The sequence below is a fragment of the Chenopodium quinoa genome, unplaced genomic scaffold (assembly GCF_001683475.1).
Source record: "Chenopodium quinoa cultivar QQ74 unplaced genomic scaffold, ASM168347v1, whole genome shotgun sequence".
NCBI classification, from domain to species: domain Eukaryota; kingdom Viridiplantae; phylum Streptophyta; class Magnoliopsida; order Caryophyllales; family Amaranthaceae; genus Chenopodium; species Chenopodium quinoa.
This window is the reverse complement of record NW_018742738.1, coordinates 10,192,084-10,216,201: the sequence shown is the minus strand read 5'-3', so window position 1 is coordinate 10,216,201 and position 24,118 is coordinate 10,192,084. Positions and strand designations below refer to the sequence as shown.

Below are 24,118 nucleotides of genomic sequence, written 5' to 3'. Positions count from 1 at the left end.
ACTTTTTTAGGGTTTTTATCATTTTAGGGTTCCGTGTGCTCCCTCAGCACATTTTCTCTATAAATAACCCCTCATTTCTGATGTACGGGGCAGCAATAATCATTCTCTCTCACCTTACACCAAAATCATTCTCTTCTCCCTCTTTAACCTAATTTCTAGCCTCCTTATTCTTTCATAACAATTCCCCTAAGCACTCCAAGGAGTCTATATTAACCCGAGGTTCCGTCCTTAAACCAAGGCGTGAAAGGTACAAATAACTGAGGGTTTGGACCAAATCAAATATAATATTTATTTAGTTTAATTTCCATATAATTTATATTTTTATTGAAGTTACTAACAGTTTATTCATGATGTAGCAATTTAAAGGAACGCGCGAAATGTGAGTAATTAATTAATTAATTTAATTACTCTTATTTTATTTTCTTATTTCTAGTATCATGATTAGGTTATTTCATCTTTAATTTGACTAACGCTATTATTGTTGAATTGCTTCTAATATTAATGTTTATTCTATTATTTTTTTTATCACCATATTGCATGTTAAAGGGAATATGTAATTGAAAATCACGCCTAATAAGATAATTTGGACAACCGGTTTAGGTTCCTTTTTAATCTTGTTGTTTAATTCAAGTGATCACAAATATTTTAGAATTATATGTTGCATTAATATTCAACCAATTTAGCTTAATAATAGATTGGAGCAAATTGAATATTTTGTTTGTATGCCTTTGAGATCATAGGAATGCTTTTCAATATAAGAATCGAGTAGAGGCCAATACGGGCGAATGTGACTCCATGACTCACTTCGTACCATCATCCCCGATCCTCCTTTCGTGGTTCCGAACCATATGAAGTTAGTAATCTCATGGATTATGAATGGGGTGTAACCTTCACGGGTCAATCGTTGTTGCCTATCGTTGTCCCTTATCGTGGTTGCCTTTTTATGATCCGTGAACGGTTTACAAGTTCCTTAAAAACTTTTTGGCGGCTCCCTACTTTCCTTGTCCCTAATCGTATTATGTCGATTCCCACTTCCTATGAGTGCCAAGCATATTCACAACATGCTTTTAACGTAGGCGCACTTCAAACGACGCCTACAATTTGGCGACTCCACTGGGGAGGATTCTTGGTTATTTATCGATTTGAGTGATCGGTATTTAATTAAGATGAGTGGATGAGACTTGAAAGATTCTTGAAAAAATATTCCTGTGATTAATTTGGCATTTTTGCATATGCATAGACGTTTTAACGTCACATTCAGGTCTGTCCCGTAGGAAAAATTGGATAACTTGGTTGCGCGCGAAGGAAAACAGGGCACCAGTCAGATCTTCTGACTGCCGTGTCACGGTACAGTGCACCGTCTGACGGTGCACAGTACCGTGGCACGGGAATATTTGCCGTGTCACGGCAGTCCTAAAATCAGTCTGGTGGCTTATTTTCTCTTCGCACAGTCAACTTCTTTCGATTTTTCTGAAAAAACGTATGTGTTCTACATGCGTCTTAGCCCCGTGGAATTTAAGCTCTATCGACCCAAAAACGCTCATGGCAATAAGGGTTCATCCGAGTTATTAAATTCACCCAAACCATGGAGTCGAGTTCGATTTCATCACGAACTCGCGGAGCCGCCTGTTGGCATACACCCTCAAGGGAGGCTGCCTTGCTAACGCGTCCAAACTCTTAACCATGGTACCCTTTTGACACCCAAAGCTTGACCAATAGTTGAACATAGATCTTGACTTTAGGTTGCGAACTTTTTTTACATCATCGTGTCTAAAGGCTATGTGGTTGTTTGGTGCTAACCTTCATGTGCTTACTCTTTTGTTTAACCCATGACCGAGGGTTTTTATTCTCACATAGTAATTAGTACGGACCTAAAATCGGTTAAAATCTGGAAAAACCACAAAACTGACCTGGAACTGCGCACCGTGTCACGACATGTTCTGCCGCGCCACGGTGAACAGTGCCGTGACACGGGGCTCACTACCGTCTGACGGTAGACTGCACCGTGTCACGACAGTCTGCACCGTGACACGGTGCCCAAGAAAAGTGTCCTGTCAGTCTTTTTTTTATTCTTGTGCGTACGTATGTGGATGTTGTGTCCGGTTTGGTGTCATGTCTAGCTGTACGGTCAAAACACGCGTCCATAACCTCACCTAATCACTCACATATCGTGTTCACACACTTTTTTTCTTTAGTCGTGCACTACTTTTTGACCGTATTTTAGGGTAGTCTTGTTTTTTGTGTCGTTTTTTTACGGAGTAAGTCGGATGGTATCCTCCCTTTAAAAATAAACAAGTAGAATTTCAAAATTGTAGATTTAAAAAAAAAAAAAAAAAAAAATTCCCCGTGCCACGGTGGAGTTTCCCGTGGTGCGGTAAACATTCCCGTGCCACGGCACAGTCCACCGTGGCGCGGTGGAACTGCAGAAAAAAAAAAAAAAAAAAGTCTGCCGCGCCACGGGAAACTCTACCGTGTCACGGCAACTTTCCACCATGACACGGTGAATTTCTAAAAAAAAAAAAAAAAAAGAAGTCTGCCGCGCCACGGGAAACTCTACCGTGTCACGGCAAATTTTCACCGTGACAAAAAAAAAAAAAACCGCGTCAGTCAAGTCTTTCGGTTAATTTGGTCCTCGCGTCAGTCATTTTGGTTATTGTTCACATGTCTAACCATGCGATCATACCACGAGTCTTATAACATCACTTAGTCACTCACGAATCAAGTATAGTCCACACACTTTCTTTATGTTCCGACTCAAGTCGTGCACCAGGTCGTTTATGATCGTATATTAGGTTCATGCACCCTTTTTTCGTCATAATAAAAAAATGAGTGGAGTTTTCTCACCTGTTTTCAAATGTCTATTATTTTTTCCTTCCTTTCCTATCTTGAGAAATGAGTCAAACAATTAAGTGAATTATTTTATTTCACAGTACTTGGTCAAGGAACAGGGATAGATTAATACGGTTCAAGTCATTACCGCAACAATCACTCAGATCTAATAGGCGTTCAAAGAGAACTTTTCCATCTCCATTACTCATCACCTTACAATGGCCACTAAAGAAGATATTGAGAACATCAACAAATCTGTCGAGGCACTGTCTTCCATGATGCAAACCCTTACCACTAGGGTCACTACCATGGAACAAAACAAGGTCACTGTTTCCACCCTTGACAAACTGAAGGAACAAATGAGTACGATTTATGAGGATTTCACTTATGTGGAACGGCCTCCCACTCCTTTGGATGTGAAAGACAGACTCCCTGAAAAGTTCTCCACTGCTGATATTCCAAAGTTCAAGCCTACTGACAATCCAATATTCCATTTGAAGGCGTTCTCTGCAACCATGGCTCTTAAGGGATTGGACGTAACACTCTTCCCTACGGTGTTCCCTCTCTCCTTAGAACATGCTTGCCAACAATGGTTCTATTCCCTAGATGCCAAGCATACTGCGACTTGGAAAGATGTCACCGACAGTTTCATGAATCGTTACAAGTGTAACATTCAAACTAAAACTTCTGAACGTGAACTCTCCATTCTCAAACAGAAAGAGAATGAAGGCTTCACCGCTTACCTGAGCAGGTGGAGGGAAACAACCTCACTCTTGGTAGATCCCCCCAAATAAAGAGAGATGGTTCGCCTCTTTATTCAAAATCTGACTCATAAATATAGGGAACATCTCAAATTTCTTCCACTGAACACTTTCGAAGCTGTATACGACATCAGCATCAATATCGAGGATGAGCTAATAAAGACTGCTGGTAGTAACAATAATAACACTTGGAAAAACAAGAAGAACGACCATCCTTCTTCTTCGTCTTCTAAGCACGAAAATACTACCAACAATATAATCCAAGTTGATCTCAATGAAGTGTTAGCTCTTGATACTCCATTGCCCAAGAAGAAAAGAACTTACACTCCTTTAGGAATGACTTATGATGCGGCCTTTGATCGCCTTTACATTCAAGGCTTGATCACACCTATTGGGCCATTTCCAGAGCCAAAACCTAAAGAAAGGAGCGCCAAATGGAATCCCAATGCCTATTGCAAGTACCATCAAGGAAGGGGCCACACTACGGAGCAATGTTGGAATTTAAAGGACGTCATTCAAGACTTGATGGATGTAAACAAACTTCCTGTCCCTCCAGGCGGCAAGAAGTAATGAATACAAGGCACACAGATCCTTCATGCAAGATTTCATGATTTCTTTCTTTATCATTCTTCTCCATTCCCCCCATTCATGTCTAGCATAGGTTTTCCACTTTCAATTTTTTTATATGTTTCATGTGTTTCGTTCACCTTTTCCATTAATAAAATGAGCAATTTTCCTTTACATCTCGATCATAGAATTTTTCATAAAAAAAAATCAATTACCGAACTAAACCCAAGGTACACCAATGACTTGAGGCACCTTTGCAACCATGTCATTCCCTGTTAACCGTTCAATCACATTCCATTTCTTCATCAACCATTTTGAGCCTCGTCTAACGTTTGGCCTTCATTTCTTCAACCCACATTAACTTAACCCTGGGATTGGAAGATGTGTAATTGTATAACATTCAAAAAGCAAGTAAAAAAAAAAAAGAAAGCAGCAAAGCAACAATAAAACAATGTCTAAAGGCAAGTGTTCCAATGTCTTTGATATGAACACGTCTCAAATTGCGTCTCTCATAGAGTGCTTGGTACCGTGCCTGAGAAACATGAATGCTAAGTGAGTGATGGACCGCATGATTTGAGATTGTCTACATTGATTCAAAAGAATAAAAAAAAAGAGAAAAAAAGAGATTCAAAACAAAAAAAAAAAGTTGAAAATAAACTTGCAAAATTCAAAATTTTCAAATTCAAAATTACACATCTTGGGGATTCTCTCGGGTCTTGAGCCTTTTACCCCTTTCTTCCTTAAATCAACTTAACCACATTACAACCCTTGAAAGACCTCTTTGAGGTGTACATACACTTGTGCAAAGTTCGGTTAGAGCTACGTTCGGCCTGATTCCTAACGGATACGTAGGCAACCTCACATCAAGGTGCGGCCACATTCATATTCATATCCATGCATGATCGAGTCAAAGAATATCCAATGCTTATCCCTACCCATTTAGAGCTATACTTGGGGGCTTGAACCCAAATCACATTAGCTTACCCAGCCTGAAGAGTCATCATCTTTAACTCTTCTCACATCTCTTTCCATCGCTATAACCCTTGCAGCCAGCCTTAGTATCACATTCACACACTTCACTCACACATATATGATGCTTAGCTCCATGACTTAAGTTCATTCATCTATCGTGTCACATGATGTTATTGTCCTTAGCCTCCTGGCCTAAGAACATGCATCATGCATACATTATTTTCAGGACAAGCAATTTAATCCATACGATTCATTTCATCTTGCTCAAGGAGGAAGTTCAAAACTTCTTTCCTTTTTCATTTTTTTATTTTGGGGAAGTTCAAAAACTTTTTCCAGGTTTTCATCGAAGGAAGTTCGAAAATAAAAGTTCAGTTTTCACATCTTTCTTTTTCAGGAGAAAGTCGGTACCCTCCACTCATGACAAAAATTGACAGAAAATTTTTGCTTTTGCATCTTCGTTTGCTTGTGTCTGCACACACACACACACACACACTCACAAGTCATACACATGTCATGTCACATCAAGTCAAACTTGGTCAAGTCAGTGGTCAAGTCAATCACAGTATATACGAGTCCATTGGCAAATTTATTTTTGCAGATCTTATCTACAGCCCATGTCCGGGGACAAACGGACCATCTACAGCCCACGTCCGGGGACAAGTGGACCATCTACAGCCCACGTCCGGGGACAAGAGGACCACCATCATTTCATGACGCAAGGTTCTCGATACACAGAGACTTGCAATCTCATCATCTTTCGATTTTCCTCAAGCATGGAAAGTATTATCCGGTGGATTTTTCTTCAAGTATAGAAAACCGCCAAATCTGCTTTCCTCAAGCATGGAAGGCATTATCGGTAGAATTCTTCAATCATAGAATGACACCATATTCATCAGTCGGCTTTCCTCAGGCTTGGAAAGCGTTATCGGTGGATTTTTCTTCAAGTATAGAAAACCGCCAAGTCGGCTTTCCTCAAGCTTGGAAAGCGTTATCGGTGGATTTTTCTTCAAGTATAGAAAACCGCCAAGTCGGATTCTCAAGCATGGAAAGCATCATCGGTGGATTTCTTCAAGCATATAATGACACCAAATTTATACGTCGACTTTCCTCAAGCATGGAAAGTATTATCCGGTAGGTTTCTTCAGGCTTAGAAAACTACCAAACTCCTCAGTCGGCTTTCCTCAAACATGGAAAGCGTATCAACAGACGTCATCCGGTGGATTCCTTCAAGCATAGGAAGCTACCAAGCTCATTTGCCACCAATACACTGGTGTTAGATAAGCATTCTATCCCTTTACTCTTTTATCTGTAGAACTAACATTTTTCTGCAGGTATTGGCGTATACACAATGATTTAGGATCGCAGAACGTCTTAAATCATTCTCCGTCCCTATCGGATACTTTGACTATCGTTTTCGAAACTGACGTTTCTACAAACTCAGTCAAAGTGGGGGCTTCTGTAGACACCTAAAAATGTCTCCCCAAAACCAAACCCGTTGATGAACACCTTTCACCGCCATTATTGGTCAATTTGAGTATTTAATCTTAAATTCATGTTCTATCCAGTATATTTCATGAACCAATCTAATTTCTAGCTCATTTCCCTAAACCATAACCTATTTTCCACTTTTCGTGTCCATATCGCAAAACTGAGAGAAACTGATTTTATGGCTATAAAATTTTGATCCAATTATTATTTTTTTGGATAGGCCTTTAAATAAGCTTTCCAACCATATATCATAAGCCCAATTCCGAGCTATAACGAAAAAGATATGAGCAAAATACCAAACTCGGCCTAAAACTGACACCCTTCCTCTAAAACGACCATATCCTAAAATCTACATATCATTTTGACTTTATTCTAATTGGTTGGAAATTAGACTTGATAAGCTTTCCAATGATATATTATATGCCTTATTCCAAGTTACGGATCAAAAGTTATGATGGTTTTAAAAATGGATAAAAACTTGGAATCACCGCGCACAGTGCAATTCCACCGTGTCACGGGAAATTGCACCGTCTGATGGTGGGAATCCTCGTGACACGGTGCCCTTGCTGTGACTCGGGGCTATTCCGTGTCCTATTTGCGTTCTTCGTACCTAAACAACTCCCGCGTCACGGCATTTTCCACCGTGTCACGGGAATTTACATCGTCTGACGGTGGGATTCCCCGTGACACGGAGCTGTTTCCGTGTAATTTCCGCGTCTTCCATACTGTGACACGGTGTACTGTACCGTGTCACGGTGGATACTGCCATGTCACGGTACCTGTGCCGTGTCATGGGACATTCCGTGTCTTTTCCGCGTAAACCCTTAACGCGTTTTCTTTCTCGTTTTCTGAAAATTTCCCGCGTCACACTAAAAATGTACCGTGTCGCGGGAAAGTTTGCCGTCTGACGGTGGGACTTCCCGTGTCACGGTACAGTTTGCCGTGTCACGGGATACTTTTTTAGGGTTTTTATCATTTTAGGGTTCCGCGTGCTCCCTCAGCACATTTTCTCTATAAATACCCCCTCATTTCTGATGTACGGGGCAACAATAATCACTCTCTCACCTTACACCAAAAATCATTCTCTTCTCCCTCTTTAACCTAATTTCTAGCCTCCTTATTCTTTCATAACAATTCCCCTAAGCACTCCAAGGAGTCTATACTTAACCCGAGGTTCTGTCCTTAAACCAAGGCGTGAAAGGTACAAATAACTGAGGGTTTGGACCAAATCAAATCTAATATTTAGTTAATTTAATTTCCATTTACTTTGTATTTTTAGTGAAGTTACTAACAGTTTATTCATGATGTAGCGATTTAAAGGAACGCGCGGAATGTGAGTAATTAATTAATTTAATTACTCTTATTTTATTTTCTTATTGCTAGTATCATGATTAGGTTATTTCATCTTTATTTTGACTAACGCTATTATTGTTGAATTGCTTCCAATATTAATTTTTATTCTATTATTTTTTTATCACCATATTACATGTTAAAGGGAATATGTAATTGAAAATCACGCCTAATATGATGATTTGGATAACCGGTTTAGGTTCCTTTTTAATCTTGTTGTTTAATTCAAGTGATCACAAATATTTTAGAATTATATGTTGCATTAATATTCAACCAATTTAGCTTAATAATAGATTGGAGCAAATTGAATATTTTGTTTGTATGCCTTTGAGATCACATGAATGCTTTTCAATATAAGAATCGAGTAGAGGCCAATACGGGCGAATGTGACTCCATGACTCACTTAGTACCATCATCCCCGATCCTCCTTTCGTGGTTCCGAACCATATGGAGTTAGTAATCTCATGGATTATGAATGGGGTGTAACCTTCACGGGTCAATCATTGTTGCCTATCGTTGTCCCTTATCGTGGTTGCCTTTTTATGATCCGTGAACGGTTTACAAGTTCCTTAAAAACTTGTTGGCGGCTCCCTACTTTCCTTGTCCCTAATCGTATTATGTCGATTCCCACTTCCTATGAGTGCTAAGCATATTCACAACATGCTTTTAACGTAGGCGCACTTCAAACGACGCCTACACCCTTATTTTTCACTAACTATTCTTAAGATTGTTCGCCTAGGATTTCGGAAAACTAGTCCTTGTTGCGAGTAATAAGAATCGGGGGTAGTACATAAAAATCATATTAAAATTTCCTTCATAAATACTACAATAGTCGAGTAGATCTTGCACTTATGTAGAGCATCTCCCACTTATATCGCTGGAAAATATAGCCTTGTTGGAGGGACAATCTAACAATCCTTTGTAGCCTTAGGGGGTTTTCCTTCTTATTTATCCGACTGTATTCGAAAACTTGATAACCCTTGCAATCTCGCATAGGTTTTCACCAATGAAATAGTTTCACGATAATCCATCATTAGATTAATATCATGGATTCAAACCCAAGAAAATTCTTCCCCGAAAAGAGGAGATAAGTTTTGTCTTTCGATGGAGGACAATAAATCCTTGTCTTTCGAAGAAGTTAAGAAATCCTTTCTTTTGAAGGAGAAAAGTTTCTCCGAAAAGGAGAAAGCATTATTATAAACCTAGAAAAACTTTTAAAGAAATTAACAAAGATTATATTGGGGCTTTCCATCGGTTAACATCGATGGAAGCCCCTTCAAAAAACAGCAGTGGAGGCTAAGGTTTAGGAGAGAGAAAGGAGGAGAAAGTTAACTAGAAGTAATATAAATAGGTTATGTTATATATTATTGTATCTATACAAGTCAAAACTGAATTGGATTTTCGAGTCGATTTTGGGTCATTGTACAATAAATCCTGAATTTCAATACTAAACCTGAAATCGAAAAATCCGAACCAAAATATTAGTTTCCGTCAGGCATTGTTGGGGTTTTGTTTTTTGGATTTTTGATTTTGAAACTCATTTGATATAATTTCTTTGTTTTCTTTTAAATGAAGCACATCTTCTTGGCACGCTGTTTGTCAAAATATGAGAAAGTTAAGAATAATTAGAGGTGGGAATTTGAATTTTAAACTAAGATGATGCATCAAGAGATTAGTGATTTTCTCATTTCTCATTCTAGCAATTCCATATATATATATATATATATAACCCAAAAAATACATGTTAAGGAACCTCAATACAAATAACCCGATTCGATTAGTTAAACGTATCATTTCGTGTGAAGCTAAGCAATTAAACATGTTGAAAATACTTGACACTAACCACTTTTTTTTTTAGAGAGCCACAAGGGAGGAGATGAAAATCGATCCAGTATATTTTGGAATCAGGAGGGAAGATTTAACCACTTGAGCTATTGTATTATATTATCATACTCCATCCGTCCCCGAAAGAACGACCCATTTGGCCTAATTTTAGTCTCAAAAAGAATGACTCATTAGCATTAAAACCCACCAATTTGCAACAATATTTGTGCAAATTCAGCTTACCAATATAAAATTTTGTTTTTCCATATACTTTTAGTATTATCTTTCTCTACTTTTTTATAAACCCAATATAAATTTATCTTTCCAATATACTTTTAGTAAGGTCATTCTTTCGGGGACGGAGGGAGTATCATACTTCATCCGTTCTTTTTTTATTGCACCATGAGAGATTTCACACTTGCCAATGCAATTTTTTAGCTATTAATATCTTCGATTATACTTTTGTAAAAATTATAAAGATTTCGAGAGAAATCTAACTAGATCCCACTTGACTATATTTTTCCGAATGAATAAATCACAAATGGTGGTCAAAGAAGATTAAGTGAATAGTGTAAAAGTCCTAATTGTACAATAAAATAAAAACGGAGAAAATATTAGCTTTTGTCCGCTCTACTCGTGATAATGGGTTAGGACTAATTGGGCCTCCATCAAAACAAATCCCTTGCCGGGCTTTACCGAAAACAACCTCAACTCCATTCCCACACGGCCACACATCCCCATTACATTTTCATCAGTTGTTCTAGTTCTTCACACCCCTTCACAGATCACAGCAACTCAGAGAAAAAGAGAAAGGAGAAATGGGAAGGAAGAGCTTCAAGGTAGAGTTCGATGAATCCCCACCAGATGACTTCGATCCAGCAAACCCATACAAAGACCCTGTTGCAATGCTTGAAATGCGCGAGCATTTAGTTCGTGAGAAATGGATCCACATCGAAACTGCCAAGATTCTTAGGGATAAGCTCAGGTGGTGTTACCGCATTGAGGGTGTCAATCACCTCCAAAAATGTCGCCACCTTGTCAATCAATACCTTGAGGCCACCCGTGGCGTCGGCTGGAACAAGGATCATCGCCCTCACTCCCTCCATGGTTTCTATTTTTCTGCTAATTTTCATTCATTCAATTGATTTTTTTTTTCTTGGTATATATTAGATTTATTTTGAAATTGGGTTTGTTTTGAATTAGGTCCTAAAGTGGAATCTGTTGAGGCTGAATGATTTTGACTTGGTTCTTGCATTATTTTGAGGTAATTATTCTAAGCCCTTTTGTTTAGCTTATATGGGATTGACTTTTAGATATTCTATGTTGGAATTGGGTATATTTATGCAAAATTATTTATTTGTTTAAAACAAATTGAGTTGTTTATTTAATGGGTTGTTTTTGTATTGTGTTAGTTGTTCTCTTATTGAATGATTTTGATCAATGTACTACATGATGGTTTTTCTGTAACTTGATTTTGCTTGTATATGTCTGTTGTTGGGAATGAGATGGAAAGGGGTTTAGAGCATTTAGATATAACCATTGACGCAATTCTCTTCTTCAATATGCCCTAATTATGGGCTGTCTCGGTAGTTGGCTCTGAAATTGGTAGACATGGCAAGTGCGCGTGATTTAATTTATTGAATCTATACCTTTCAAGTGACTTAGGTTGAGTAGCTTTTGCATAGCTTAGATGGAATTAAGTTTTTTATTTTTTTTTTCCTTGAGTTTTGATGTAAAGACTAGGCTTTTGAAGAGATTCATATTGCCCACAGCATTTAAATTTTGTGCCTTCGATTTAGTTGATTGAAGAACTGTTGAATCTGTTGAAACTAAGGCTGATATGTTTGCTTTAGAAATTGTCGTCTGGTAAGTTAACAGGGTGGTGACTTGTGGGACACTACTATAGACAAATAGTGCCCTCCGATTATTAATTCGTTGAATATGAAAATGTGTTGCTCAATGGTGGTGTGGAGAGAATAAAGAACAATGCACTGTGCTCCTGGAAGCTATGTATCTCCTTAATCCTCTATTTCCAAGTCAAAGTTATTGTATTTGAGTTTTCCCTGAACAAATATTACACCTATTGCACCACTGCTGCTTAATGAATTGATTGAAGGGTATGGTTGTGTTCATATGATAAAGTTCCGTGGGTTTGAAATACTATCGCAATTTTCCCATTTGAATTTCAAGGGTAATTTGTGAGTTTAGCCTAGGTGACTTAGTTTTATGTTTCTCGAATTTTTATATAAAAGTTTTTAATTGAAGTTTGGTGGAGCACGAGCTCTCCAGTTCTTGTTGAATGTTTATATGGTGGCTCATAAGATTGTATCTGAGTGCTCAGGTCTTGCCAGGTTCCTTTAATGTCTAAACCTAAGTGTTAGGCTGGTGAGAAATATTTGACACCAATGCCAAAGCTTTTATATGGTTTTCTAATATTTTTTAAAGGATCAAACTGAAGTATTCTTATTCATTTGAGGTCTCAGATGTGTGTTAGGTGTGTATGATGAAATATGTTTGGAGTGTGTTGAGAATTAGTGGAAGACTATAAGATAAAGTTATATAATAGCGAATCACAATACATAGTGATATGCAGCGTCTTTTTGCTCAATTCTTTTGGGCATTTAGGGGATTAGTTGAATTTGACTTTATAATTTGATTTAAAGCATGTACGGATTTAGTTGAATTTGACTTTATAATTTGATTTAAGGCATGTACGGATGTACCTAATGGAATTTTGGTATTCATATGAGATTCGGGTTTCTTCGGAAGTTATGATTAGAGAGTTTGTATGGCATAGCATATTCTGAATCCCGCATTGGTAATTAGTGATTCGATAAAAAACTGCATAGAAACCAAAATAATTGAGTGATTTTTGTACACTATTGTGCAGTGTGCGAAGTGAGGTGAACTGTCTCGGTTTTGCTTTGAGAATCTTCCTGTCTTTAGAATGGTATCTATTTTGATTCATGATCATAAAAGAAAAGTAGATATGGCTTGTAATTTTAATATGGACAGGACATAGATGAAGAGTAGATATGTATCATGTATTGGGTGAACTTTCGTATTTGCTATTGTCAGCCGTATACTTCTTTGAGGAATTTTGCATCTTTATTTTAATATTGAAATAATTAGCCGTTTAGCACTCATGATAGTTGGACCGTCACTAGCATGGAGCCATAATATTGGCTTGAAATTTTCAAATTTTTTTTTTAAGTTACGAGGACAATATTAATTTGTATTGTTAAGTTAAGACATGGACATGGTTACATATAAATTTAAGAATAGATGATAGTTTTTTAAATGAATTTATCAATGTTCTAAAGAGTTGAATAATAACAGAGATGAATAATACCTGTTAAAAACAATGCTTTTCACTATCTCACATACCCGTAATTTTGACTGTGATAACCCTCACCCTTCTTTCTTCTCTTCCCCCCTACGCTTCTTGTTTGTGGTTCTATAGTACTATAAAATTTAGTATCATAACATTATTTTCTAAATACTCCTTCCTATCTTTTTCTGCTGAAGGCCATTCATTTGACCTGGCCTTAATTTATAGATACCTCCATTAGGATTGTCTCACTTTTAAAAATTTGTTGCCCCAATCTTAATTTCAATCTTCCTGTCAGTTATTGGCTCCAAATTTGGTTTTCAAATGTGTCCTAGCTCTAAAAAATCTGTGTTTTTAGTAGCTTTGTTACTTGAATTTTTTCAGAAATGCTGGATTGCTTAGAAAGTTAGAAGTATTTAAAGAGGAAGCCCCAGTTAATATCTGTGATAAACAAAATTTGTTTATCACATGGCATTTTGGTAAATAAGTCAACAACTTTATGCAGTCATCATCACTGTAGGACCCACTTTTATGGAAAAAGTTGTTGATTTATTTACAAAATTGCCATGTGATAAACAAATTTTGTGAATCTCAAAGATTAACTTGTATTTACCTGTATTTAAAATATCTTTGTCTTTTGTATGTTTTCTTAAGATATTTTAGATATCACTCACAAGTGTGCTTCTCCCTCAGGTATGCATGTAAAAGACTAATTTAAAAAAATTTATTATGCAAAATGGGAAGAAGTTTAATCTGATTTTTCAATCATGACCATTGCTCGCCAACCCCTTCACCCTAGTTTTAGGCGTATATTGTGTCCAAACAGAGGTCATTTCATGTAATGATATCAAACATGTACAGCAGGCCTTGGCCAACATAATAGGTTATTATCACTGAACCTTCGGCTAGCTTTTCTGATCATCATAGGCTATTATCACTGAACCATTGGCTAGCTTTTCTTAGATTTCTAATATTGTTGCACCAACTTGGCATGATATACTTCGGATTATGATTTTGAGTGGTTATGTAACTTATGTTGGATAATCTGAATATAAATATGGGTGGAAATTTATTTTGTGGAGTCCTCAAGTCCGAATATTAGTATGTGTTGAATTCATAAGTTCAACTTTTAGCAAGCATGTGGTGTGTTTCTTTTTTTTTTTTCTTTTTTTTTTTTTCTTCTTTTTCTGCTTCTCATTATTATTTCATTCTTTCTCAAGTAGAAATAAATTAGGGTGCATTTGGTGTGGGCCTTTGGGGTCTTCAAGAAAGGCTAAGGGAATCAAAAGGGCTCTTTTCCTTTGTTACTCTTTTTTAAGACAGTTTAATCATTCCCTTTACCCTCTCCATTCCCCTAGTCTCCTCTCATTGCCCATCCACCCCCCACCCCCCCCACCCTATAGTTTTTGTGTGGAATTAAGGAAGTTGTAAATTCTTTAAAACTAATGATTAAAAGTACATATGTGCATATGGGGTTAGAGAGAGATAGAGAGAAATAAAAAGTAATTGAGAATAATTGAAGAGATAAAGGGAGAATGTGTTGGAAATTGATGTTAAAAGTACAAAAAATATAAGGAAAAAAGATGACAACTCATAAAAAAAGGGTTATAATGTCAAAAAATACAATCTTTACATAGAAAGAGGCATTGTATTTTGGTTTACCCAAAAAGAAAAGGAAATTTTCACTTTTGCTACCACTCAAACAACCCTCTCTCACATTTGCTACCCATCTAAAATTTAATTTTATTTTGCTACCACTTGAAATCACATCATTTAAATTTCATTACCACTTAACACTTTCGGTTATTATTTCCGTTAGTGAGATCCAGCCACCCTCAATGTCACCTTCCAGCCACCCCTCCCTCTTCAACCACCTTAACTGCCTCCCCGTTCAGCCACCAAAAAAAAAAACCAAATTCATGGTGAAATTGAAGCCAATTTCAGTTTTTACTTGTTTTGGTTTTCGATTTTTTCGATTTTTTTTTTATTTTTTATTTTTTTATTTTAAGTTTTGGGTTGTGATGGTGAGTTTGGCCGTTTGTGGTGGTTGGTTTTAGGTGGGTAGGTTTGGATGGGTATTCGGTTGGATCGGTGGGTAGTTTTAGGTGGGTTAAGGTAGCAGTCTGGTAGATCTAGGTTTGAGTGTGTGGGTATGGAGAAGAAACGGGGGTTTTCAAGAAGGAGAAGAAGAGAGGCCGCGAGGGTTTGGGTGGGTGGTGGGTTTAGTCGTTTAGGTGGTGGGTCTGGGTCGGTTAGGGTTCGATTGGGTGGGAGAAGGCGGTGGCGGGTTGCGAATGGTGGGGAAAAAGGAGTGGGGTGGGTCGCCAACGCCGCTAGGGGGGAAGGTGGCTGACGGGGGATAGGCAGTGCTGGTTTTTATTTATTTATTTATTATTATTATTATTATTATTATTATTATTTGAATATACTTAACAGAGACATAATGGATTCCGTTGAGTGATAGTGAAATTTAAATTATGTGATTTTAGGTGGTAGCAAAATAAAATACTATATAATTTTAGATAGGTAGTAAAAGTGAAAGAGGGGTGTTTGAGTGGTAGTAAAATAGGATTTGGACGTAGGGTGTACTATTTACCAAAAAAAAAAAAAAAAGGTGTAATACTAATTTGGGATGGAGTAATAGAAAGACACATGCAATTTTACTGCCTTGGTTCTGTTGTTCAATGTCCACCTGCCTTTTATTTTAATGGCCAGTTGGATTATAATCCTAGTTCACGCTGGAGGTGTTGCCTCTGTCCATAAAAACAGGCGATAATTTTAATTATTAATTCATTACAAAAGAATAGATCCACTTATTATTATTATTATTATTATTATTATTATTATTATTATTATTTGAATATACTTAACAGAGACATAATGGATTCCGTTGAGTGATAGTGAAATTTAAATTATGTGATTTTAGGTGGTAGCAAAATAAAATACTATATAATTTTAGATAGGTAGTAAAAGTGAAAGAGGGGTGTTTGAGTGGTAGTAAAATAGGATTTGGACGTAGGGTGTACTATTTACCAAAAAAAAAAAAAAAAGGTGTAATACTAATTTGGGATGGAGTAATAGAAAGACACATGCAATTTTACTGCCTTGGTTCTGTTGTTCAATGTCCACCTGCCTTTTATTTTAATGGCCAGTTGGATTATAATCCTAGTCCACGCTGGAGGTGTTGCCTCTGTCCATAAAAACAGGCGATAATTTTAATTATTAATTCATTACAAAAGAATAGATCCACTTATTATTATTATTATTATTATTATTATTATTATTATTATTATTATTTGAATATACTTAACAGAGACATAATGGATTCCGTTGAGTGATAGTGAAATTTAAATTATGTGATTTTAGGTGGTAGCAAAATAAAATACTATATAATTTTAGATAGGTAGTAAAAGTGAAAGAGGGGTGTTTGAGTGGTAGTAAAATAGGATTTGGACGTAGGGTGTACTATTTACCAAAAAAAAAAAAAAAGGTGTAATACTAATTTGGGATGGAGTAATAGAAAGACACATGCAATTTTACTGCCTTGGTTCTGTTGTTCAATGTCCACCTGCCTTTTATTTTAATGGCCAGTTGGATTATAATCCTAGTCCACGCTGGAGGTGTTGCCTCTGTTTATAAAAACAGGCGATAATTTTAATTATTAATTCATTACAAAAGAATAGATCCACTTATTATTAGCTTAGTAAGTCAAATTCCCATGTTACCCTTAGTGGTACCATTGTAAGCTATGCTACTCATACATGGGTATGAGTGCGGGTGTGGGTACATATCCAAGTATCTAAAACATCAAGGTTGATAATTTTAAGGCACATGAAAACTGTCCTAAAATCAGACATGGTACAGAAGCAGGGCATGAATGCTAACACATTCCAGTTTTTAAAAGACATTTTGCATACAAATACATTTACACACATTTGAAATGGTTATTTGAAGTCTATTTGTGAGTAGTTGAGAACATATCGCACATATTCTTCTTTTCGTTTTGTTTTTACATATTGAGCAAGGATTCCATATCCTTGTCAAAGTGTTGAGTCTTGAGTGTTTTTGGAAGACAAATGAAGAGTCGAAGTAACATAACCTGTAAAATTCCAAAGGAAAACTATAGATTTAAGGTGGGGATGTGAAATGTTAAAGATTTATATATTGAAGGATATTATGGTAATTTTGCTAGAATCCTTGATAATGAGTGAGTGACTCCCAAGTGAAACAGCTTATCATTTAGGAACAAAACTAATTTTTTATTTTATTTTATTTTGTTTTGTTACAGAAACATTAAGGTTTGATGTGACTAAAGGATAAATAAAAAAAAAAATTACAAAAAAGCGCATATGGACGTGTATGTGAGTTTGTGTTCTTTTTCAAGCTTGCTTACTTTTACCTTCTGCTGTTCTGCTAACCTTGTTTTGTCTAGGTTCTGATTGTGTTATTATTTTAATTTTTTTTTTAATGTCAATCATGCTCTTAGGGGTTTCCTCATTCAGGTACCCCTTTTGCGTTAGTAATGTAGAACCCAGAAATGCTTTGCACTAAATAATTGTTGCGTAACTTATTCCTTGATGCAGAGGTTTATAAATAATCTAGGAATTAGTTTGCTGTTTAACGTGTAGCTTTTGTATTCAGCAAAAGAAAAATCATGGTCTGTGTGCTTAATCTTGCAATTATTTTGTAATTAGAACTTAGAACCATAATATCTGCTATAGATATCACATATTGTTACATGTTGGAATTAGTTTCTTAAAAGATATGTCTTTTGCTTGCAGATCACTAAACCTGGTACAATGCTGGTGGAGTAAAGAATGTGTTGGTATAATATTGCTGGCCTGTTGAAACTGTGCCATGACATTTGCTGTGTAGTTTATTTCATCTGGTTCTCACCCTTTAAAACTTGTGTAGATCTTGATGGATTTTACTTTTGGAATAAATTGTTGTCACCTGGCTTTGAGCTATATTGGATCCGTCTTGCTATATGTTACCAATTTACCATGCGTTATATTGCTTTCTTTGCGGAGTGCAGACTTAGTTTTTCTCTTTAATTAGCAGCATCTCTTAATATTAGGCATGCTAATCAAATTGGTTTAAAGTTTCAGTGATGTTAATGTTGCTTTATCACAAATTTACTGAAAGCTATCGTAGGAAAAAACAGATGTTTGTAATAATTAGCTAATTCAGGCATTAACTGTGAACTTTATTCTATCTTGCTCATTGCAAGTTTCTGATTACATGTAACCCCAACTTGAAGGGGGTAAAAACAAAAGGGAAAAATAAAAGATTGCAAAAGGAAGAATTGCTAGTCTCTATTGCTCCTATTTTAAATTCCGTTTTATGGGGAACTACTCGAACTAGTCTTCATGTGATACAATTGCTGCAGAAAAAGGATGACCTTCTAGTACCCAAGTATTTGATACTTCCTGAAAAAAACATGAAAGAGAAGAGTAAGTTGATAGGTTATGAAGCATGATAGTATAAGAATATGCATGAACATATGAATATCGTATATTTATGCTACACTAAAATTTTATCATGTTAATGTGTGAAATTTAGAAAAGTATGAAAGAGTGACAGACAACGAAATGAATGGATGGAGCTCCCTTCAGTCCAATGAGCGAACGAAGCTAGTGGAAGGAGTTGCTCCCACATAATCGAAACAAAACCCATAGTCCTACTCGAACTTCACCTTCTTCCGGTTATCCATCATCGTAGTCGCAAAGAATGCAAGTAAATGGCCAGAAATGCATGAAATGGCAGCTCTTTACCACTTCTCAGCCCTCTCTATTGGATTTGAAGGGAGCTCCTCTATCTCTCTTTCTCTCCTTTAGATAATGATATGTTTTTAGTTCATCTCCCAATTTTATATTTAGGTTCCTTTATATAGAAGAATTTGAGTGAGTGATTAGCAAACTGTGTTTTTTTTAAGAGGTACAGAATCTACTGTGAGATTCATAGGATATTAGGATGTTTGCAGGTTGGGAATCTTGTCGGAGTATTCAGTAATCTTTTCCCTTTCCAAGGTTTGTTGTTTTTTGTTTTGATTTCTTTTGGATTTGAATATCAAATATTTTGAGTTTGACCTGACCTTCGGAATCAATATTCAATAGTATGGATGAACTGTTGAGGGGTTAGCTTTATGTCAATTCTACTGTTTCATTTTATGGATGTTTTTGTTGCTTGTGCTTCAGATGAATGCCTTGAATCATGATGCTATGTACGAAGTTTGAATAGCAAAATTCGTGAGATAAGTTAGAATATTTTCTTGGGAAACATAGACGTTTGTCATTTTTCTCATCAACCGGTGGTTGTATGTTCAGGTATCAAGTTAAACCTGCTATTGGGTCGATCAATTCGAGTGGAGCCATTTGGGGTCCGCACTTTCTAGTAGGGGTGAGCAAAAATTCCGGGTACCCGGAAATGGAATTGGAACCGGTTAGGAACCAGTAGGTCCGGATGTGGAATTGGACCCGATGGTTCCAATTCCGGGTAATAAGTTTAGGAACCGGTTGCAACCGATTCTAATTGCAATTTCCAATTTTTTTGACCCGGAACCGGTTGGGTACCCGGTTACCCAATATATATTAAACTAAATATACTTTTTTTTTAAAAAAATATATATGTTAAATGTATCTAGTTAGTAAAATAAAAAAAAATATATATTATTTATATATAACCTAAATAAAATAGCTCATGCAATCATTCACATATAAATATAAGTATTAAACGCAAAAAATGAAAATGGATCAAAATAAGTATTAAATTTGTATTAAAATTTAATAATTATTTACATAAGTGGGTACCCGAAACTGGACTCGGTACCCGGCGGTTCCAATTCCAATACTTAAAATTTAGGACCCGGTTGAAGTGGTTCCAATTTCAATTCCGAATTTTAGGACCCAGTACCAACCAATTTCGGGTTCGGGTCTTAAAAATTTGACCGGGTACCCGATTTGCTCACCCCTAATTTCTAGCATACTCCTGGAGTACCATGCACACGGTACTTCAAGTTTTATAAAACTCATGTTATTGTCAATGCCTTTCAAGCTTATAGGCAGAATAACCCATACTCCAACACCTACAATCCTTGATACCGGAATTATCCGTACCTATCCTACTGGAGCACCAATGTCCAAAATCCACCACCACAAGAATCATAAGCGCCACAACAACAACAACATAAATATTACCACCCCAATGCTGGCCAGAAGAACCAACCACAAAAACCCTCCTCATCTTCCGACCCTGCTTTGGTAGAAATTAAAGCGATGCTGGCTAATATGCAGAAGCACATGGAGAGTAGAGACGCCCAAATTGATTCGATCTTAGCACATAACAAAATTGTAGATAATCAAATTGCGCAAATTTCTGCTACTCTATAAGCCCGTCAACAGGGAGCCCTGCCAGCACAGCCAACCAGGCCTACAGATCAAGCTTATGCAATTACTCTAAGGAGTGGTTCACACTATGAAGGCCCCCCTATGCCCCGAAATGATGAACCTGTTTTATTAAATAATGCTAATCTTGATTCTATTAAACCTGACAATGTAGCTAATAGCCCTGGAGGGCTAAAGAGTAATACTAATACATCTGATTTTACGTTGCAGGGTACGACTCCAGGGAAGGTAGCAGCTCCAGAAAAGAGCAGTAATGCTCCAAAACCAATTATCAAACTTCCATTCCCCAATCGTCACCTGAAAACAAATTTGGATAAGTAGTTTAGTAAGTTTCTGGAGATGGTAAAAGATTTGCAGGTAACAGTTCCCTTCACTGAATTAATTACACCAATACCTGCATATGCAAAATTTATGAAGGAAATATTGACAAGAAAAAGGTCTATTAGTGAGGTAGAGACAGTAGTTTTCACTATAGAGTGTAGTGCCGTACTTCAAAATAAATCTCCACCTAAATTAAAAGATCCGGGTAGTTTTTCTATCCCTTGTCATATTGGCAATCTAATGATTGATAATGCATTGTGTGATTTGGGCGCAAGCGTTAGTGTTATGCCATTATCTTTGTAAATATGGGTAAATTAAAAGCTACTAATTTTACTCTACAAATGGCCGACCGTTCTTTTAAATACCCCTTAGGTGTTTTAGACGATGTTCCTGTTAGAGGAGGTAAATTTTATATACCTGTTGATTTTGTTGTTCTTGATATGGATGAGGATACGCAAACCCCAATTATTTTGGGTAGACCATTCTTTAACACCGCAGGAGCAATTATAGATGTGAGATGTGGCAAATTGACGCTATCAGTAGGGGACGATAAAATTATTTTTATTCTTGATAATACCCCTAAAAGCCCCATGACAGGTGAGATGTGCTTTAGTGTTGATGTGGTTCAAAATTGTTCTAACAAGCCCCAAGCTCTTGTAAAAGATCCCTTGGAGGCGGTATTTTGTGTTGCATCCTTTACAGATGAGATAGACAAATGGCAGAAGGAAGTTGATGCAATAGAAAGAGCCCTCTTGTAGACACCCATTTGTGTCTCCCCAAAACCAAACCCGGTGATGAGTACCTTTCACGTCGAATCATAATCGAATGAAGTGAAAGTGTGGAAAGTCTAGTGTTGCGGATAGTTTTAATTTCTTTTCTCTTCTCTCTGTTTTTGAAAACCAATTTTAAGAAAACTGTCAATCCAGTTTGGTTGGTCCATGATATGAGTCCAATAATAGTGTAGTTGGATAGGGATTGAAAAGAGCTTTCCAACGATATATTATAAGCCCAGTTCCGATGAATATTGAGGAAGTTATGGCCAAATTACTAAACTAGGCCCGGTTTGAGCCTTATATGCGGCCCAATGATCTAGAGGAGGGCCTAATATGGATTTATCATTCATAATGCAATTAAGAATGGTTTTAGTCTTCTAGATTCTTCTAGAAAGTTCTTTTCATTCCTAATTCAATTAGCATTGATAAATTGACTTTTGTTGACTTTTTAGAGTTTTAATCAGAATAAAAGAGTGTTTTTGAGGAAAATACAATTTTATCCTCCTGTACAGTTAAATTCTATCCGATTTTAGAAAACGCGTCAAAAACGGGATTAGTGCCAAACGCTAGTCATTAGCGCCTGGCGCTAAGCCTGGTGCCTGGCGCTAGCGCCTGACGCTAACCTCGTTTTTGCGCGTCAGAACTCTGTTTCGATTTTCTATCTTTTTGGCTGATTTTCTCTATAAATAGCCTTCTAAAAACTCCGTTTTGATTTATCAATTTTCACTAACTCTCATCAAGAAATTCTTGATTCTCTCACTCTTTCTAAGCCTACCCTTTTACAAACACAATTCCTCATATATTAGCACTAGACACACCTAGCATAATTCAAAGTTGCCTTCGCCCTATACGTGAAAGGTTTTAATTTCTAAGGGTTTGGTCCCAAATCTCTCTTACAATTATTTAATTAAATTGTTTTAATTATTATTTTCCTTGAAGTTACTAATGTGTGTATTTTGTTATTAGAAAGAGGTACGAGGCATCCAAGTAAGTGCTTTAATGGTTTTTATTGATGTTATCTTGTAGAAATCATGCTTAGATTGTTATTATGATTCCTAATGTTATGTTAGGGCGTTTTGATCTTCCTAGTATCATGCCTAGGGTAACTTTAATATCAAGTATGATTAAAAGTATGATTCCTTTTATGTTCTTCCTAATATTTATAAATCTTAGTATCATGTTAGGGCTAAAGCTTTGATTTTTATTGCTTAGTGAGATGTTAGGGTTTGTTATTAATCTTGTTAGTATCATGCCTAGGATCTTGCTATTATTATGATTTAACATTATTATGATTATTTTTATGATTTATGATTTTAATTGTTATAATTATTGTTATGATGATTATTTTAGTTATGATTGTTATGATTATAATTATTATTATGATAATTATTATTATGATTATTGTGATTATTATTATGTTGCTTGATATTTTTTTTATTGCTTGATCACGCCTTTTATGCATGTTTAAAGGGAATTTGTACTTGTAATCACGCTTAATAAGATAATTAATAATCTTGTTTAGGGTTAATATGATTATAATTCAAGTGATCGCCAATAATAGATTTATTTGTGCATTAATATTCAACCAACATAGATAAACAGGTTTAGGGTAATCCTATTGATTGCATGTTAGTCAGAAAGCGCACATGAATACGATCAGAATAAAGTAGAGGCCTATTATTAGGGCAGATTCAATCACTTTTAGGTTGGATTTGTACCTTCAATCCCGAACTACAAGTCATGGTTCAAGAGCTATTGGAGTTAACGATCTCTTGGATCGTTAAGGGGTGTAACCTTCACCCTTTGAACGGTTTACAAGTTCCTAAAACTTGTTGGCGACTCTTTTGCTCTATCTTCTTTCCCTTTGGACGCCACCGTACTTTAGTGTATGATCACAGTGGGGTTCAATCTAGGGGTAATGCTTGAAATATTCCTTACAGTTTTTGGCGACTTCACAGTGCGACGCCAGTCCTATCGTTTTGGCGACAGTTCGGCATATTGCTCGAGTCATCACTTTGTGTCTAATTAAACAGTTTGCTAATCAATTCGATTATTTTTATTAATTATGATGTCCCATTGAGTCTTTAATTGAATCTAGTCACATGGTCTAGCCACATGGTCATGACACGAGTCTTAACATGTCACCTACACTCACTAGTTTAACACACACGTCACGGCATTTAGACTAAAAACGGACTAGGACTCCCGCGTCACAGCATTTGTCCATCGTGTCACGGGAAATTGTCCCATTTGACGGTGGGATTCCCCGTGACACGGGACACTTGCTGTGACACAGGAGTTTCCGTGTCCTTTCCGCGTAAACCCTTAACGTGTTTTCTCCCCCGTTCGCCAAATATTTCCCGCGTCACACGGCTGTACACCGTGTCACGGAAATGTTCCTCGTCTGACGGTGGAATTTCCCGTGTCACGGTACACTTTGTCGTGTCGCGGTATACTTTTTTAGGGTTTTTTTTTTATCTTTTTAGGGTTCCGTGTGTT

The 24,118-nt window shown here is 36.6% G+C and overlaps 1 protein-coding gene across 1 annotated transcript; it reads left to right on the top strand.

Annotated features, from left to right (window-relative positions):
• Positions 1–10,506: 10,506 nt before the first annotated feature.
• On the top strand, positions 10,507–18,133 carry LOC110724226 (NADH dehydrogenase [ubiquinone] 1 beta subcomplex subunit 10-B-like). Its single transcript, XM_021903634.1, has 3 exons — positions 10,507–10,898; positions 10,995–11,055; positions 17,904–18,133. The coding sequence occupies exons 1-2, from the start codon at positions 10,610–10,612 to the stop codon at positions 11,024–11,026; spliced, it is 321 nt and encodes a 106-aa protein (XP_021759326.1). The 5' UTR covers positions 10,507–10,609; the 3' UTR covers positions 11,027–11,055; positions 17,904–18,133.
• Positions 18,134–24,118: the final 5,985 nt, after the last annotated feature.

What these genes read in the sequence shown, in the direction of transcription:
- LOC110724226 (XM_021903634.1), top strand. Translation starts at nt 10,610, where the DNA reads ATGGGAAGGAAGAGCTTCAAGGTAGAGTTCGATGAATCCCCACCAGAT. An exon ending in TCGCCCTCACTCCCTCCATG is followed by an intron (nt 10,899 to 10,994) that starts GTTTCTATTTTT and finishes GTTTTGAATTAG; the next exon opens with GTCCTAAAGTGGAATCTGTT.